This window comes from Amphiprion ocellaris, chromosome 2 (assembly GCF_022539595.1).
Source record: "Amphiprion ocellaris isolate individual 3 ecotype Okinawa chromosome 2, ASM2253959v1, whole genome shotgun sequence".
Taxonomy (NCBI): Eukaryota; Metazoa; Chordata; class Actinopteri; family Pomacentridae; genus Amphiprion; species Amphiprion ocellaris.
Window position 1 is genome coordinate 21,814,404 of NC_072767.1, and position 18,305 is coordinate 21,832,708.

The following is an 18,305-nucleotide window of genomic DNA, read 5'->3' on the forward strand; positions in this document are numbered from 1 at the left end:
TCTCAATCATGACTCTTAAACCTCTGGACACTATTTCTCACTATGTATTGCTTCTGGTTATGAATATAATGTTCAGGACTTGAGCTGTATGTCAAGTTTGGATGGCCTTCATTTTCTGTAGGGTGTGACAGGCACTGGACGTTTTGAAAATTTTTTTTTTATGAGGCTCTTTTTGTTTTTTATCCCCTTTTATTACCTCATTACTGTCTTTTAATGTTGGGCTTTCTATACACTATCCAACGATTGGATTACAGGTGCCGGCTTTCTTCTACTGAGCTCATAAAATCCAATTTTACTCACGATGTACCTGGAACAACCTGCAGAACGATCTAAAGCTGGACTCAGTTTTATCCTTTCGGCAATTCAGGATTTTAATTTCATCTTATTTTACTTCCAGCTGTTCATGTTTTAGTTGACTGATTTGTCTTTACAACTTAAATGTGCTCATTAATTGCTGTTTTTGTTAGTTTGCTAGCTTTGCCTTTTAGTGTTATATTGTTATCTAAGTGTATTAGTTTTGTCAGCATCTTTGATTTATGTGCTCAGCTACACTGAAAATGAGGCCCTCATATATGTTGTACAATGACTTTAATAACAGGCTGTATAAATGAATGAATGAAGTACACTTCGGCCTGTAACAACTCTAACAGTTATTGTGTATTTTGCAGCTCAATGCAATACACCTTATTGTCCTTTTAGACTACAGTTGTTGCTATATTTTTGTCTTTTCATTCATCAATTTGGTTTGGTCAGTTTTTGTTTCCTCTTGACTGAACCCACAGTACTCATATGGTGCTCAAACTACAGTCTAATTTACTGATTATAGTGTTTCGATTGATACAAAACTGAGATTTTACAAAAAAAAAAATCTCATTAAAGAGGTGTCCCAGGGATTTTACTACTTTATGGAAGAATTTTAGGATTTGACAGCAGTTTTCCTGCTGATGCCTGAACTGAAAATACAAAACATACAGTAATATTTCAATGTTGCAACATTATGTTTGATTATGTATACTCAAAGCATGACGACAATAATTTGTTAGCTTGTGATTTCTAAATATTTCCAAGAGACAGTGTTTTCAAATGCCCTCTTGTAATGATTCTGACTTCAAACACAAAAAAGCCATACAATCTGAGAGAAAACCCCCTTTTTCGTGTTCATTCTTGCAATAGTTTCTATGACTTCAGCCTCAGTTCAAACAACTCACTCATGTTCTTGTGACACTTGAATTTGTTAGTTAGATTTGGATGGCAGCAACCTGATGATAGATCAGCTGGTAGTATTTTTAAATGGAGATGCATTGTTGACCCATTGAAGATCACTCATTCTGGACACCACAGAACCCAAATGTTCATGCTCTTATTTTGTAGGAAGACATTTTGCTCTATGGGTTTGTTTTGCCTGTTTTTGGATGACTTGACTCTGCAGGATCCTGCTGACTGACTGCCAGATCTGCGACTCCAAGGAAGCAGCTGCAGCCGGTGAGGTGGGGGTGGTGTGTGTTCATGTGTGTTCGTGTGTGTGTGGGCTGTGGGGGTCGGAGGGTTACTATCCCTGTCATTGCTTCAGTTAGTACTGCGGGTATTCATGCACAGGTGCTGGAGTGTGGATGCCTGTATGTGTCATAATGATTATTCTGTATGAAGTCAGTAGCTAGTTTACATAACAGCACATAGAAACACAAAGACACACACACATACACATAAATGCATATAAAATTGCTTGACATGTACTTTGAAGCAAATGTTCGACATTTTTGGTAAGAAAATACTAGTACTTTCCCTTTTCAGCTAACTGTTAACGTACACAAAGTTTAAGGTTAAAGCTAGCTAGCATCCTAGCTTAGCTCAAAGACATTTAACAGAGTTGAATAACTAGCATTCCACTATTTAATAGTTTAAAAAGCCAGCCTAACACATCCAAAACTTGTGCTAATTCATCTTTTTTGGCGGGGTGCTGACCTGCTTCTTGGTTGGGAGCAGTAACTACCTGAAGTTTGCACCTGTTGCCTAGCAACTGCTCAGAGCCAAGAAACCTCCTACAAAGCAAAAAATTAACATTTTTACATTGTAGTTTTATAGAAAATTAAATAAATGGGATATCATTTGTTAATTAGTGAGCTTTGAGACGCTGGTAGGCAAATTTTTGTTATGTTAAACGTTTGACTGACTCAGGCTAGCTGTTTCCATGTCTGGTCATTATGCTATGCTAACCTAAACCGTTGTCTGTCTGTAGCTTCATATTTACTGTTTAGGCATGGTAGTGGTGACAGTTTTAACTGTATGTCCAAATTTGTTGAACTACTCGCTTAAACAAACTATATACTCCATATTAGGCCTAATTATAGCGCTTTGAAGACAGATTGTAGTACATTTGCAAAGAGCTATGCTAGTTGTTTCCTAGTGTCTTTAGGCTTTATGCTAAGCTTGCCATCACCTCTCTGTAGCTTCATATCTGCAGTAATGCTATCTATTTCCCCATTTATTGAGCTATCACTTCCTAGAAAATGAATGCTGGGAGACAAATTCTCTGACTGTTAAACAGACCAAGGTTAGCTGTTTCCCAGCTAAGCTTAGAGGCCTCCATTCAAACATGAACATGATATGAATATTCTCATCTAACTCTTGACCACTCTTGACAAGAAAGAAAATAAGCACAAATGTCATCCTGGTCCTTTAAATATGAAGCAAGTTAGCGTAACACTACACTGAAAACAGAGGAAAACCTAATGAAAGGTAAAATAAAACCCAACCACCAGTAAAAGTGAATAGCTCTGCATCTAACTGTAAACCCACTACTAGTCGTGCAACTTACAAATATGTTCTTGATCAGTTGTTTGGTCTATAAAATGCCAGATAATGGTGATAAATGTTGTTTAGTGTTTATAAAAGCCCAAATGTTCTGTTTTGTCTACATCCCAAAGATATTACATTTACAATCAGAGAAGAGGAAAGAAACAAGAAATTTAAAGAAGCTGTAATCAGAGAATTTTGACATCTTTATTCGCAAAAAAATACTTTAAACAGATTAATCAATTACAAAAAAAGTAATCAAAAGTTGTCAAATGACTCAATAGTTGAAAACAAATTGATTTATTGTTGTAGCTCTAGTCATTTTACACTTTTTGTAAGAATGTTTTTGTATGAAGTAAACAGACCGGATACAATGTGTTAAATTTGTTGACTTTAGAGGTGCTGAAAGGTGAACTTTGTTAGCTCTGGACAAAGCTAAGCTAACTGTTTTCCTGTTTCCAGTCATTGTGCTAAGCTAAGTACATTCTAGCTATAGCGTTAGTCGACAAACTTCTCATCTAATTCTGAACATGAAAGCCAATAAAGCTAATTTTCCAAAATGTCGAACGATTATTTCACATTTCTTTATAAGTCAGTGGAGATTTAAAGAGCTCAAAGGAGAGCGTCATAGGTGGCAGTCAAACTGAATTCATAACCTTGTGTATGCGTTTGCCGTTATTGGTGTGTATTGTGGGTTTGTGTGTGTGTGTGTGTGTGTGTGTGTGTGTGTGTGTGTGTGTGTGTGTGTGTGTGTGTGTGTGTGTGTGTTTCATTGTGTCTAACCCCCACTTCTTCACAGCACCTTACGCTGCCGTCAGATCAACAGATACAACTGTGTTTCTTAAGAAGCGCCCTACCGAGCAGTGAAGCAGTGAAACGTGAGTAGGTTTTATTGTTATATCTGCTCATTTAAGGGTGGACAAGTTTGTATTGTTAGATTCCACTTTTTTTCTTTGTGAAAAACATAAAATATGGTAAGACACGTGATAACATAGTTAGGTTAAGTCATAGTTGTATTGCAATTTATCAGCAAAAAGCTTCCATACTGTTGGGAAATCTAACTTCTCGCCATATGCTTGAGATTACACATGATTCTGTATGTGTTAATTTGACAACACTTGGTCATTGAACTGAATGTTAAAAATGTGGTTTAGCAATGCATTTTAGTATTTCTTTGATTCCATACAAATTAAACTTGTAAACCTCTAGTAAACTGTGATATATTTTCATTCATTTTTTCATTTTTAGAAAAAAAAGATTTCCAGTCAAATTAAGTTTTTTATTTCCATGACTGTGTCTGAACTGTTTATGAGAATAAAAACAGCATGTGCACCACAGTCAGGCTGAGGCATTGTTGCTTTGGCTTACAAAGGCAGCCATTACATGTGCAAAATATAAAAAGATGTTTTTATTGTGCCTTGGAATAGAAAACCAAAAAATTAGTAGGTTTTAACGCACCCAAGAGGTCCATGTGTGTGCCTTTTATCGCTTGTAACTTTTCCTAAAATTACTGGATGTATTTTTGGTGCTGGACTAAGGCATATCTGCAAGATGCGCCAGCCACGGTCGGCCGATCTTGGCTAGAATAGCTGAAACTAGATTTTTTTTAGTGCAAAATGTGCTCATTAATTCATGCTCTAATTTGTAAAGCGTTCAAAGAAAATGTAAACATGCTCCATAGCTAAAGATTAAGGCACCATTAACAAAAAAAGTCCCTTTAAAATAAATAGAAATGTAACTACAATTGTGTGGTGCAACTTGTGCTATTTTAGGTCTTCAGACACAGCATCTAGGCATTAAAATGCTGCTGAAAGTGGAAGTTTGCTTCGTTTTTTTGAGTGTCGATCTCCAGAGGTTCATGTCAGATTGGAATAATACAGCCTGAATGATAACAGGGAAACACATGCAGACTGTTTATTTGAATGTCAATTGTTTCCACTGGTTCAGGAAATTATGGTTCAGTTTGGGGCAGTTAGGCCCCTGATCTGATATGCATGTCAGCTTCCTATCCAAGTCTGCCCACGAAGTTGGATGTTTTTAGATGATCACTAAAACAAAAGATTTGGGGGAAAATTATTTCATGTATCAGGGTTAAAGGACACATTATTATTTGTTGGACGCCTTCACAGTCTCACATGTTGATGTATGTATAGAGGAATGCTCTGAGTTACATAACCACAAGCTGACTTCCTGATAGGGCAGCAAATAGTCATGACCTAAATAGTCTCGAAGTTAAACAGCATACTTATCACTAGAATGTTCTTGATTTAATGCGAATCACAGAATCAACAGAAAACACAGCTTGCTTTAGCCAGAGAAGCAAATCAAATCATGGGTTGCTTTGTTGTATTTGTATTAATAACTCAGAGGCGTTAAAAAGCCGATCGTTTCGGCATCTCAACGCTGTTCTGTTGGCTTTACTTTTTATGTTTTTATTCTCTGCAGCTAATCATTGAAGCAGATATGCTGTCGGCCGATCACTATTACATATTCCTTTGTTCTGATGTCATACCCGAAAGTTATTAATAATTCTGTGGTATTAGCGATCTGAGAATGAGTTTTTGTCGTAGACTTTCACAAATATTATAGCTGTAGGCTTTATAACGCTGCTTCTGATATTTTTAGTTTTGATAGTGAGTGGGCTAGAGGAGTGGTTACTTTAGTTCTGAATGAACATTTTGAAAGTGCTGTAAAACTTTATTCAGACATTTTTTATTTATAGTAGATGACTTTAGCTTTCCGCTGCAGGAACTTGGGGCAAGTGCAAGGAGGCACGAACATTTACATGAACAGATTCTGACAGCTTTGATGACAATATCAACTCTGAGAGTAGCTAAACAAAGATAAAGAGTGTTTACTGGATGTAACTCCACTTCTTTACAACATCAGCATCACTGGCTGATGTTAACATAAACTGGACTATATCATTACCACCCCAAACCATAAAATTTGCACAGACATTCTTGCACTGCACATCTTTGCACTTTTAAACTTTATTTTTATTTTTATTTTTTCTGTTAAAAATTTTGCCACCCTTGTATATATTGTAAATAAAACTGCTGTAACAATGTAAATTTCCCCTGGAGTGGGGAGAAATAAAGAACTTTATCTTATCTTTATCTTTATCTTTATCTTATCTTCTATAAGCATGTAGAAAGCAGAACAGGAAGGTTTGGCGAAAATGGCCCCATAAGGGGTTCTACAAGGGCAGTTCAAAAACAAAAAGGTCCGGACCTGCAAGTACCTCCAGTGGAAAACAGCCACTTGATGATCCTCTGACTTTTACACAAGTGCCACCATAAAGGTTGAGATTTTCATGTTTTAGCTGAATATCTCCTATGGATGGCCAAAAAAAAAGCCAGGCATTAATACCTCCATCAGGATGAATTGTAATGATGTTGTTAATTATTTATTGTACACCATCATCATGTCAAAATATTATACTTTAATTGATTACAGTCAGATCTACCTCATTTTATGATTTGTGTTGAGTGCTAATTAGAACACGCTAGCATGCTAACACACTAGACTAATATAGGTGATCAGTATATCTGTAAAACATCTGCAGGTATGCATTGTGAGCTTGCTGATATTAGTATTTAGCTTGAAACAATGTTACATTTGAACATTAAGTTTCAGCTTCAAATACAGTATATTTCCTAATAGTTTTTCTCAACAGTAAAATGTTGAATACTGGACTTTCACTTGTGGTAGGGTATTGCTACTTTTATTATATGAATTTGTTTTCTGTGACTAAGAGTATTTCTTCATAGATGCCAATTTTCGCTATTCTTAGCTTACATGCCTGAGTTTTTACCGTCACATGTAGAGAATTTTAGTAATTAGATTATAAAAAGCTTTCACTCTGTTCTTCGTGTAAAACGTCTCCATCACTGACATCAAGATTAATACCCTGGAACGGTAATTCTCTCCAAAATAGAAAAGTTTGACCAAAGGACAAACACAATCAGGCTCATACTAAAACCAAATCATACCATGAAATTTTCACTCTCTTGTCTCCATGGAAAGCAAACATTCAGGCCTGTTAGATTCTGGTGTGTGTCACATACGTACTTTCCCACTTATTGAAAACAGACTGACTCATTTGACTTCTTTCCAGTGGGTCACTATCTGTTTGTCACCTGTCTTACAAAAGCATTCCATGCACATTGAAAGGATTTACACAATGCAGAAAGCCAGGTTCTGTCTTTTAAAGTGTCTTGGGTCCCAGGTGCAGTCTGAAAGATGCCACGTAGCATTGTGGGTTCAAAGCAAAGCTCTGGAACTGTCTCACCTCGCTGCACTCTCTGTAGTTCATTACATACAAATTAAGTAGAAAAAAGTCATATTAAAAAAGAGCTGAGCCGAGACTTGGCTGCTGCTCTTGCTAGGAGTATTAATGTTGCGTTGGAAGTCTGTCAGTATTGGGTTTGTTTCATTCCCTCATAAATTACAGCAGCGTAGCTAATATGCTTGTCATGCTGTCTTATAGAGGGTTTGTTGGTTTGTTTCCCTTTTAGTTTGTTCCAGTAATATCACAGAAGTTGGTTAGGAATTCATTCAGCTTTTTTACTTATGTGGTGAACAATTATTGTCAATATATTGAATCACTGGTGCTATTTACATCCCGTTTCATACAAATTTGCAGTTGATTGTCAGTAATATGTCCGATAGTTGTTAAAATGGACTCATGTTTATGTGTTCAGATTGCTCTGATTAACCAGTCAGCAGACTAAAAGAAAAAAATACTCAATTTAAGATGATACAAAAACAAAATCTGAGCAAATTGGCCCATTTGAGAGGCTAATTAAAGTTGATTAAATGATGTGTAACTCAAATTATATAATGAAAAAACATCAACAACAGTTTATTTCAGTTTTTATGTAATCAATGAGACGAGACAGGCAAAGTTCATTTTATGTTGTGAATTTAAACATGCAAAGATAACACAATAAAGACCGATTTCCAGGGTTAAGGTGTGTTTTAGGGAAAGATGTCAAACAAATGTAGTACAGTAAAAAAGTAGTGTTTATCTCTGAGCTGTAGTAAAATAGAAGTATAAAGTAGCGCAAAGTGGTTCCTTTAAATTTGTCTAAAGAATGCAACTTGAGCAGAGTTAATATCTGTATCATCATAAGTAAAGTCGAACATCCAAGTTTCCCTTTAGCTGTGCGTTTAGTCTCACTTCACCTGAACTATGCTGACTAAAATATTCTAAAGACACATCAGCTAAGGTTCAGTTTGTGAAGCACTCGTTCGTTCATGTGAGTCGGGGATCTGTTTGTCCACACATTAAAGCCTGGCTGTCTTTGTTGCGGTGCGTCGGGGACCAGGCCACGGTGAGGATTTGCTTTTTGTGGCAGCTTTGTGTTTCGGCTCGGTTGTCCACTGTGGATGTGGGCACAGACTCAGCTACGTGGCCAGGAAGTTGAGGTTTCACACTTTTTAACTATGATTTCACATTGTGCTGAAAAACGTTTTCCTTCATTTGAAACCATCAGTCTTCATGTGAAAATGTTCAGATGCCAGATAAAGTCCTTGTGAATGCATTTGGTGAGTGGGGTGAGCTTTTCCACTCACTAGCAGTGGAAAATGACGGACAGTGTCTAGATGAGCATAACTGACAAAGTTTCGGGCACACTTTGGTAGAAATGTTGTTGGTTTTTAGCTTTATTGTTGCTATTCAAGATATATAACCTACAAGTCCAAGCTACATGATGATTATAAAATCTCACTCCTCACTGTATCTACATCTGCATTGTCTGAATATTTCCTTTCTGCATTTTGTGAGCTGGAGTGTGTTACAAATTGTGATCACTGTCGATTTTCCTTCCAGCTCAAACTGACATGTTCTGCCTGTTATCACCTAACCGTTTCAGAGTTCAGTCAAACCTGCTGATTTTAATCTTATCTTTATGTCATCGCCATAGTCGGCACTGAAATCATAACAGATTTCCAACAAACACATCTCATTTTGCACTTAGTAGTTGTTGCGCCAGCATTATGGGATAAATTCCCATAATTTTTTTTTCTAATGAAGGGAAAATGTTAAAACTTGAGTTTCTAAGGCGGAGGGAATGCTCTAAAACCAAACAGCACCTGCTTAACGGAAGAGCAACATGCTGGAGAAAGGAGGCTGTGAGGGCGGACTGCAGCTTCCTGTTGTGGCTTTTGTCACCAGTTTGTTAATCTGCAAGCTTCATGCAATTTCAGCGTGTGGGTGCCTCTCAAGCTAAAGATCTCATCCAGACATATGACTCCTCACTGCTTATATCTGTAGAGCTGACAGTCCTGTGAAATACTGTGAAGTGTGTTGTTGTTCTAACACAAGAAGAGGAAGAAGAAGAGGTGAGGCACTGAAGAGCTGCTGTTTGTTTTACTTTATGTAAAGATGTGTAGCACTGATTGTTATGTTGTCCCACAGCTTGCACTTTGGAATTTGTTAAATGACACATTAGGGTTGATTGAGCAGACAGCGGAGGAGGTTGAAAGGCTTTAAAGGTCACAGACTGAAATCTGTGAATATACTGTCAATCAGGGTATTCCTAAAAACCTTTGTCCCTTTTTTTGCCACTCAGTTTCTCCAGTTTCCTTCCACCGCCTCCATCCAGGACTTCAGGACCAGGTCCGGCTCGACTCTCCCAGGCCTCACCATGTCCACAGACCCTGCAGCTGAGCTACCTTTCTACTACGGCAGCATCAGCCGTACAGACGCCGAGCAGCATCTGAAGTTGGCTGGGATGGCTGACGGCCTCTTCTTGCTGCGAAAGTGTCTCCGCAGTCTGGGAGGCTACGTCTTGTCCATCGTGTGGAACCTGGAGTTTCATCATTACTCCGTAGAGAAACAACTTAATGGGACTTACTGCCTTGCTGGAGGGAAGCCTCACTGTGGGCCTGCAGAGCTCTGTGAGTTTTACAGCAAAGACGCTGATGGGCTGGTGTGCACCCTAAGGAAACCTTGTCTTCGCTCCCCGGATACACCAATACGACCCGGCGTGTTTGACAGCCTGAGAGAGAACATGCTGAGGGAGTACGTGAAGCAGACCTGGAACCTGGAGGTGAGGCTGCTGTTGGAAGAGTCAGCGTTCAATATTTACATCTGCTTTTAAGAAACAGTCAGCTCCTACTTTTCAACAGTGGCGGAAAGTATGTTTACCCAAGTGCTGAACAATTCTAAGCTACTTGTATGTTTTGTGACTACTTTTGATTCAATCAGGTTACTTTTCAGATTAAAACATTTCACAAAAATCATATGATCAGGTTTATAAAATGTCCCAACACAAAACAAAATGTGTCGAAATGACTTTCAGTTCAACCACCTATGACACTGAATTACCACTCGCATATTACCTTATTAATAATGACCCAGTGAGTGACAAGAGGCATTCGGAAAAACTACTTTTAATACTTAAAGTACATTTTGTTGGTCATTCTGAAAGCAGAGCTTTTAGCGCATGTTACTGTTACTTTCACTTAAGTGAATGATTCTATATTTTTGTTTTACTTTTATTATTAAAGTTGTAAAAGCAAAAGGGACAGTTCACTTTAATCACAAAACAAGTTATTTTTGCCTCTCGTGGAATCTGCTCATGCTGATAGTTTGGATGACCTCCAACTTAATGTGCAATGCAGTGAAAGTGACACTTTAATCTTCCATTAGCAATGTGGCATTTAAAGATCAGTGTCTCCATCCTCCAAAAAACACACACTGTCAACATGTTTTCAGTTCCAGTGGAAAATATAGCATATAGTTGAAAGAAAGTGAAATTTGTTTTAAAGTGTGTATGTGATCACAGACAAACACATTTTCCAGTGTGGAAATCTGAATTCCCGTTGTTTCTGTGTCCTTTTCTGTGCTCAGGGAGAAGCCATGGAGCAGGCCATCATCAGTCAAGCTCCTCAACTCGAGAAGCTGATCGCCACTACGGCCCACGAGAAGATGCCTTGGTATCACAGTAAAATCACCCGTCAGGAAGGTGAGAGGCGGCTTTACTGTGGAGCACAACCAGACGGCAAGTTCCTGTAAGTCTGTCTTCCCCTCTGTACCTACTTTTGTGCCTCTGTCTGGAGAGTTAGTGTCAGAAGTTGCAGTGCATTTTTTTGTGCTTCGCTTCTTAGAATTAGAGACAGAGAGGAGTCTGGTTCGTTTGCTCTCTCCATGGTATACGGGAAAACAGTTTACCACTATCAGATCCTCGAGGACAAATCAGGCAAACTATCCATGCCAGAGGGAACAAAGTTTGACACAGTCTGGCAGGTAGGTCCTCCATCATGGTTTGCTTTTCCTATAGTATGTCTTTCTCTGAGTTAAAATTAAACTTTCTCTATATGTCTTCAGCTGGTTGAATACCTGAAGATGAAAGCTGATGGCCTGGTTACTGTTCTCGGGGAGGCTTGTGTTTACGGAAAAGCTGCTGAAAGTACTTTGCATCTTCCTTTTTTTCCAACACATCAGCATATCATGTTTTGAGGTTATTTCTAACATGCAGTTGCTCTTATTTCTACATAGTTTCATCACATTTATAAATGAAATTGCTGATTTAACACTAATCTGCCTTGTAACCTTTCAGAGACACCAAATCTTCCTGTATCAGTGAGTATTCATTACATCCTGCACTGCTGGAGTCAGCATTTTCTTTATTCTCAGTGATTCATTTTGGTGTAATCCTTTCAGAGGCGGCCCGGCTCAAATGGATACACACCGCCACCTCGAGGTGAGTTGTCTATAGTACAGCAGACAAAAGCAATTCACAGTTACACTTCAACAACAAATAGTTCTGCTATCAAAATCCCTCAATAATGAAAGTACAGAAGTATGATCCACAAAATGTAGAGTAACAAAGTACTGAATTACTCATACAGCAGAAAAATACAATAATTAGTGTTTTATTACTATTATATATATTGTACACACACACACACACACACACACACACACACACACACACACGCACACAATATTACAGATAATCATATAGAGAGATGATAAATGTGAAGCACATTTTCACTGCTTTACAGTATATATTGTTGGGTAGTTTGAGTTGTATTAATGCATTATATTTCATTAATACAAATGAAACAATGGTATTATTTTGCTTTGAAATCTTAATCTGAAAAATGGCCAGTAACTTCAGGCATCAAATACATGTAGAGGAGGATAACCTGTAATATTTAAAGTGTTAAATAGCATAACATGAAAATACCTGAGTAAAGTACTTAAGTGCAGTACTTAGACCACAGGATTCAGCTCCGTCGCTATAAAACTAACTCACTGATTATTTTCATTTTTCCTCCTGAAAGCGGTGTTTTCTAAAATTGTTGCTGTGAATCAATACGCAACAACCTCGGAAACAAAGTAAAGACATAAATAAATGTTCGGTTTTTAATGTGCCCTAAATGTGTGACTTCAAAGCCCCAGCCAGCTGTTAAATAGTTTGCAGAGTACTCCTGCCATCAGATGATTATTTTCTAATGTGACTTGCACCTTTACTTTCCAGCTCCTGGAGCCTTGAAGCCAGCGACCACTGTGCCTGAAGACCGTGAAGTTCTGCCGATGGACTGCGCCGGATTCAACCCGTATCACAACCCCAATGACATCAAGAGATTCAACATCAAGAGGAGTCAGCTGCTGATCGACGAGGTGGAGCTTGGCTCTGGGAACTTCGGCTGCGTGAAGAAGGGCGTCCTCAAGACAGAATCGTGAGAAGTTAGACTTTATAAAACAAAACCTGCATTAAAGTTGGACTCGCTCCGTACATCTAATGAACCCAGTGCGTTTAATGGGCAGATTGTTTAATGCTTATTTTGTTTCAGAGGTCAGGTAGATGTTGCCATCAAGGTGCTGAAGAGTGACAACGAGAAGCTGGTGAAGGAGGAGATGATGAGGGAGGCAGAGATCATGCACCAGCTGAGTAACCCCTTCATTGTTCGCATGCTCGGCTTGTGCAACGCTGAGAATCTGATGCTGGTCATGGAGATGGCCTCCGCCGGACCCCTCAACAAATTCCTCTCCAGCAATAAGTGAGTACATGGAATCGACACTCAGTTGGTGTGGGATATTTAGGTGAAATACAACAAGCATTAGTGAATGTGGATTAAAAAAAGAAAAAAAAAGAAAAAACTGTAAAATTGTGTGGGTATTTTTCCAATTTCGACAGCAGACCATAAAAGCTTACCAGCTCTAATGAGTTTCTCAGGTTGGTGGTCCGAGTCATTTAATCTCAAATTGTCAATTTTTAACAACTATTTCTGCTCAACCATTTCTGATTTGCCTGATTTTTTTGTGGTGTAACTTGTCATACGTTCTGAAAGTTCAACAAAATAATTTTTTCATTTTTGTGACCAAACATTTCATATTAAAAAGTATTTTCTATGTTTTGTTTTTTATTATTGTGACTTGCAGCTACCTATTGGTCAGAAAATATCACTAGTTAACTTCTGCATCATCAGTTTTTTTGGCAATGTGTCTCAAAAATGGGACTTTTCCTGAAGGCGTAATTTTATTCATGTTTCAACAAACCCATAATCAGAGATTATTTGGTCTACTTATCCAGTATTGCAGATTCAGATTCGATGGCATAATGAGAAATCACAGTAAAACTGTAAGACTTTCATCTTTAATAGTTATTGAGGTACCGTTGTTATATACATGACTTTAAATTTTAATGTGCAGAAAACAAGGCCAAAATGGAAAAGTGCAACTTTGATCTCAGAAAGTAGATACTATTTTAAATACCAGTAGTTTATAATAAAAAAAGGTTCAAGCAAATCAGACATGGTCGAGCTGAGGGTCTCTGATGATATGAGATGGAATAATTCTACAGTTTGTTTGCAATGTAGAGAAGGCAAGTTATCTCTAAGCCCCCAGGAATCCCAATGAGTATAGCTGTAAGCAGGGTCAATAACTACCCTAAATACATTAAAAGTTATTAAAAACCACCAATGGAAAATCATCCATGTGCAAACAGGACTAAATCATAGGGCTGAATCATACAATTGTCATCTGCTCCTGAAATAAGTTTGCTGCTGGTCACATGGAGCTTGTAAAGTACCTGAAACTTCATTAGTCTGAGACGTACTTATGAGGCATGAACCAGACTGCCTGATACCTGCCAAGATATTTCTGATATTTAGCACCTTAATGTGGTCTTAGGAGTTTACTTTTGTACAGCAAGATAGATAGATAGATAGATAGATAGATAGATAGATAGATAGATAGATAGATAGATAGATAGATAGATAGATAGATAGATAGATAGATAGATAGATAGATAGATAGATAGATAGATAGATAGATAGATAGATAGATTAGCTGCTTTCAGTATTTTCACATATGAGCCCTACAGACAGTGAACATTTTATTCAGAATGTGTTTACACTCTATAAAACATTAGATAGCTTCCTAAACTTTTAGGGTTTTTGTCACATGTGACTACTTTAAATTTCTGTTTGTTATCATTCATCACAGGTTGTGGTGCTGCTGTGGACATTGTTGTATTTAATGAGCAATTTAACAGTAAGCCATTTTGTATTTTTTAGAAAGGTTATTTTGAGAGATTTTAGACTGCTTAAGATTTTGACACCATTCAGTATTTCACAAGAATTATACGTTGTGTCAAAAAGTATTTGATGTCTCCTCAACCAGCCTGTGACCCCTCAGATTTATGCAGGTTGGAAAGCAGTGCCATTCAGAATCCACTGTCCCTCATTTGTACGAGGAAAAATCCAATTTGTACATTAAAAAAAAATCATATTTCTCACATTCTCCTGACTTTGTCCCCACAGGGATACTGTAACTGTGGAGAACATTGTCAACCTGATGCACCAGGTGTCCATGGGGATGAAGTATCTGGAGGAGAAGAACTTTGTGCACCGAGATTTAGCAGCTCGCAATGTTCTGCTCGTCAACCAACAGTTTGCCAAAATCAGTGACTTCGGCCTCTCCAAGGCGCTGGGAGCAGACAACAACTACTACAAAGTACTCATGACGTAGCCTTGTGTGTCTTTTTTTTAAAGCTGTAGTGCTGCAAAACACTGTGACGTAAATGTAGAAGCAATAAAGGGTGAGGGCGTTGGGGTTATCAGCGTTTCAGCAAACACAAGCTGATAGTGTATCTTAAATCAATGTCTTGTCTGGAGATTGCTGACGTCACACAGCACAAATGCCAAGTCAGCATTTGCATCCCAAAACAGTTAGTCCCAGGAATCCAAGGAAATCATGTAGGAAATGAATATTTTCCAAACATTTTTTATTCACAACACTGTAAAGTGATATTTATCCACCACCAACAAAGTGTACATGCCACATAAATTAACTAACATTAATAGTAAGTGAAATACTAAAGGTCTACAGTCAGTCACACAAAGAAAGGGGTCAGTGATTTTTGGTGGTGCTACAGAAAGATATTACATTTATTGATAAAAACAATAAAATAGAAGTAAAAATTAGCTTAGATGTAGTGATCTGAGTGCTTATTGTTTATTTTTCTGTTTTGATCATTTTGAAAATGCAGTTTGAAAATGTAGCTGCAGTAGATGTCATCTTATTTTTTTATCATGAAAACCCCCATCCATAAAGAATTAGTTTGGTATCCACTGTTCTAAATTATCCTCAGTTACCTTCAGTACCTTAAGTTAAACTCATCTTATTCTTCACTGACTCACAGTATCAACTTGTTCTGACTCTTCTATTAAATCTGAATGAAGATGGCATTGAAAGGATGGACCACTGCTATTTATGAGCTTAATTACGTGTGCAGTATGTTAGTCCTTGTTGTCGCCAAGGATGTTTGCTGCTTTAGCTGAGTCAATGACATGCTGCTTATTTTGTACATTTTGTGTTTTCAGGCTCGTACTGCAGGTAAATGGCCACTTAAGTGGTACGCTCCAGAATGTATTAACTTCCACAAATTCTCCAGTAAAAGTGATGTGTGGAGTTTTGGTATCACCATGTGGGAGGCCTTTTCCTATGGAGGGAAGCCTTACAAGGTAAAGTTGTTTCTGCAGAGCATTATTATATATTATCACCATTTTATTTGTTGTCTTGCTTCCTGCTGGGGCCTCTTGCCAGGTCATCATTGTAAATGAGAAATTGTTCTCAGCTGATCTTACCTGGTAAAATAAAGAATTACTTGCCTTGATTGCAGAAGTCACACTACCAAAGGAAGAACGCTGTTCCTGAGCATCATGTCACATCTCTTGTCTTTTTCATTTTTTTTTTTCCAGAAAATGAAAGGACCAGAAGTGATGCGCTTCATTGAAAGTGGGAACCGCATGGAGAGTCCAGCAGCATGTCCAGAGCGAATGTACACACTGATGAAAGAGTGCTGGACATACTCGTAAGACGCTGATGTTGCATGAACTTGTTTATTTACTTCAGCTTTATTTAGTCAGAGTCATGCTGAGATCTAGAGACAGAAATTAGAACAAACAATAAAATACTAAGGAAAACAACACTACTTACTCCCACAGAGCAGCCATCATACACACAGTTGCAAATATCAGAAAACTAGTAATATTTTGAAGACATTCCAAAAAGTTAGTTTAAACGATGTAAACTAATGTGGCCTGGGTTTGTGTATATCAATCACATGTAGAGTCAAACTCTGTTAATGGAATTATGTGGAACAGCTTTCGATGGAATAAGAAGCTTGGGTTTGTAAGTCAGAATTATCATTTCACACAATAGTATTAGTACTAAATGCTAGTTCCCATACCAGGAGTCAAACCCGGGTTGCCTGGGTGAAAACCAGGAATCCTAACCGCTAGACCATATGGGAATCTGTCAATAATCGTTCTGTCCTCTGTGGAATCTTTAAATTTAGGGGAACCATGAGACATGTGGGGACCATTGAAAGCAGACTTCAACCTGAAGCAAACCAGTTTGGATTATAGGACGCTATCATCAGCATAAAACAAACAGTGCAGTTTATATCTAGAAAACAAAGACTATGTCTAGAAGAAAAAACAAAAGATTTATATTCATCCTATTGCGACACCTTTTTCAAACATCTAGAAACTTATTTTTAAATAGTCTGAGCTCCACCACAAAGCCACATTTAAGCAGATTATTTAGTGCAATACAGTTACTGACAGTGACAAAAGTCTCAGACTGACCTACAAAACATAATTTTGGTAAGAGAGCTGACAGTGTCACCCACAACCTCTATGGCCCGGTCTGACATCTTAAGATCTTGTGACTTTACTTCCAATAATCACAGCCTTTAATGCAGCTGTTTCCGGCCCTCTTCTCTCACCAGGCATGAGGAGCGTCCTGACTTCAAGAAGGTGGAGGAGTCCATGAGGTCCTACCATTACTCCATATCCAACAAGGCCAAGCCTGAGGGAGCTGCAGCCGCCGCTGAGCCTACCAAGTAGACAGAAGAAAGGCACATTCTGTTCCAGCGCTGCACAAAGCGTCCTTTCAACCAGCCATTAGACAACCAAAACAAAGAGTGTTTTATGAACGCAGTACACCGATCAGCTTTGACTACAGTGCCAATATGCAGCTAAACAGGCCTCAGCGACAATAAATGTGCATTTGTAAATCGTGTGTCTGCCATGTAAGGATGTCTGTCATGGTTTGAATGTTAACTGTCTTCACATTGATAAAAAAACTTATTTTATATTCTGGTATTTTCAGAGAAGAATGAGAGTATGACGTATGTAAGACTTTTTCACTGCATCTGTTGCCACCTAAGAGCAGCTTATTGTTTTTAAGCCAAAAAAAGTACACAGAAACTCATGATTGCATTTATTTTAACTGATCACAAATGATGTATGGTGTTTTAGGGAGGAATGTAGCAATTGATGTTTTTGTCATGCTAAATAAATGAATATTATTCAGTAGTCTCTGTGTTGAAATACATATTATGTGACAGGGTTGCTACTTGGTTTATGGGCCAAGATGTTACTGTTAAGTAAATTTGTCCTGCCAGGCAACACCATAAACTGTATATATATATATATATATATTTATATTTCTACATATTTTTATATAGTCTATGGCAGGGAGAGTGGTAGCCACCAAGAAGTGGATGTTACTCCATTAAAAGTAAAAGCTGTCATTATGTAAAAACCAGAATAATTTGGGGTTCACACACATGGTGGAACTGTTTATTTAAAACACTGCTGCCTCTGCTTCTATCATTTATAAGTTGATGGCTTTATGAATTACGATTCAGTCCTCGTTTTTAAATTGTGAATGATACACAGGGATCTCCTGATCAAGTTTTTTATTCTACTCATAAGATTTAGGATCTGCAAATCAATTTCATATATAATACACACTTGAAGTACAAAGCAGCAAAAACAGACAAGGCAAGCAGAGAACGTTGTGGAGTTCAGATAATAAAGTATGAGGCCTGCACTGTATTTACACCCATCTGTGTTCGTACTTGCATCAACCAGGCCTCTATTCATTCCTATATGTGTGTAAATCTTCTGTTTACACCAACTGCGGAATACACAGTATGTAAAACTCACTATTTAAACCATATGCTTGAGTGTGACAT

General features: G+C 37.9%; 1 protein-coding gene across 2 annotated transcripts; it reads left to right on the forward strand.

The window, feature by feature from the left end:
- Window positions 1–1,437: 1,437 nt before the first annotated feature.
- On the forward strand, window positions 1,438–17,640 carry LOC111580186 (tyrosine-protein kinase ZAP-70). 2 transcript variants are annotated; one of them, XM_023287816.3, is made up of 14 exons: window positions 1,438–1,482; window positions 3,593–3,671; window positions 9,372–9,851; window positions 10,655–10,815; window positions 10,912–11,050; window positions 11,132–11,213; window positions 11,364–11,386; window positions 11,468–11,507; window positions 12,291–12,492; window positions 12,607–12,813; window positions 14,578–14,770; window positions 15,640–15,780; window positions 16,018–16,130; window positions 17,052–17,640. In XM_023287816.3, exons 3-14 carry the CDS (start codon window positions 9,447–9,449, stop codon window positions 17,167–17,169), a joined length of 1,824 nt encoding a protein of 607 aa, XP_023143584.1. In that variant the 5' UTR covers window positions 1,438–1,482; window positions 3,593–3,671; window positions 9,372–9,446; the 3' UTR covers window positions 17,170–17,640. The 2 variants fall into 2 exon arrangements, with proteins under 2 accessions (XP_023143584.1, XP_023143586.1); XM_023287818.3 differs by lacking the exons at window positions 1,438–1,482; window positions 3,593–3,671 and adding an exon at window positions 7,630–9,141.
- Window positions 17,641–18,305: the final 665 nt, after the last annotated feature.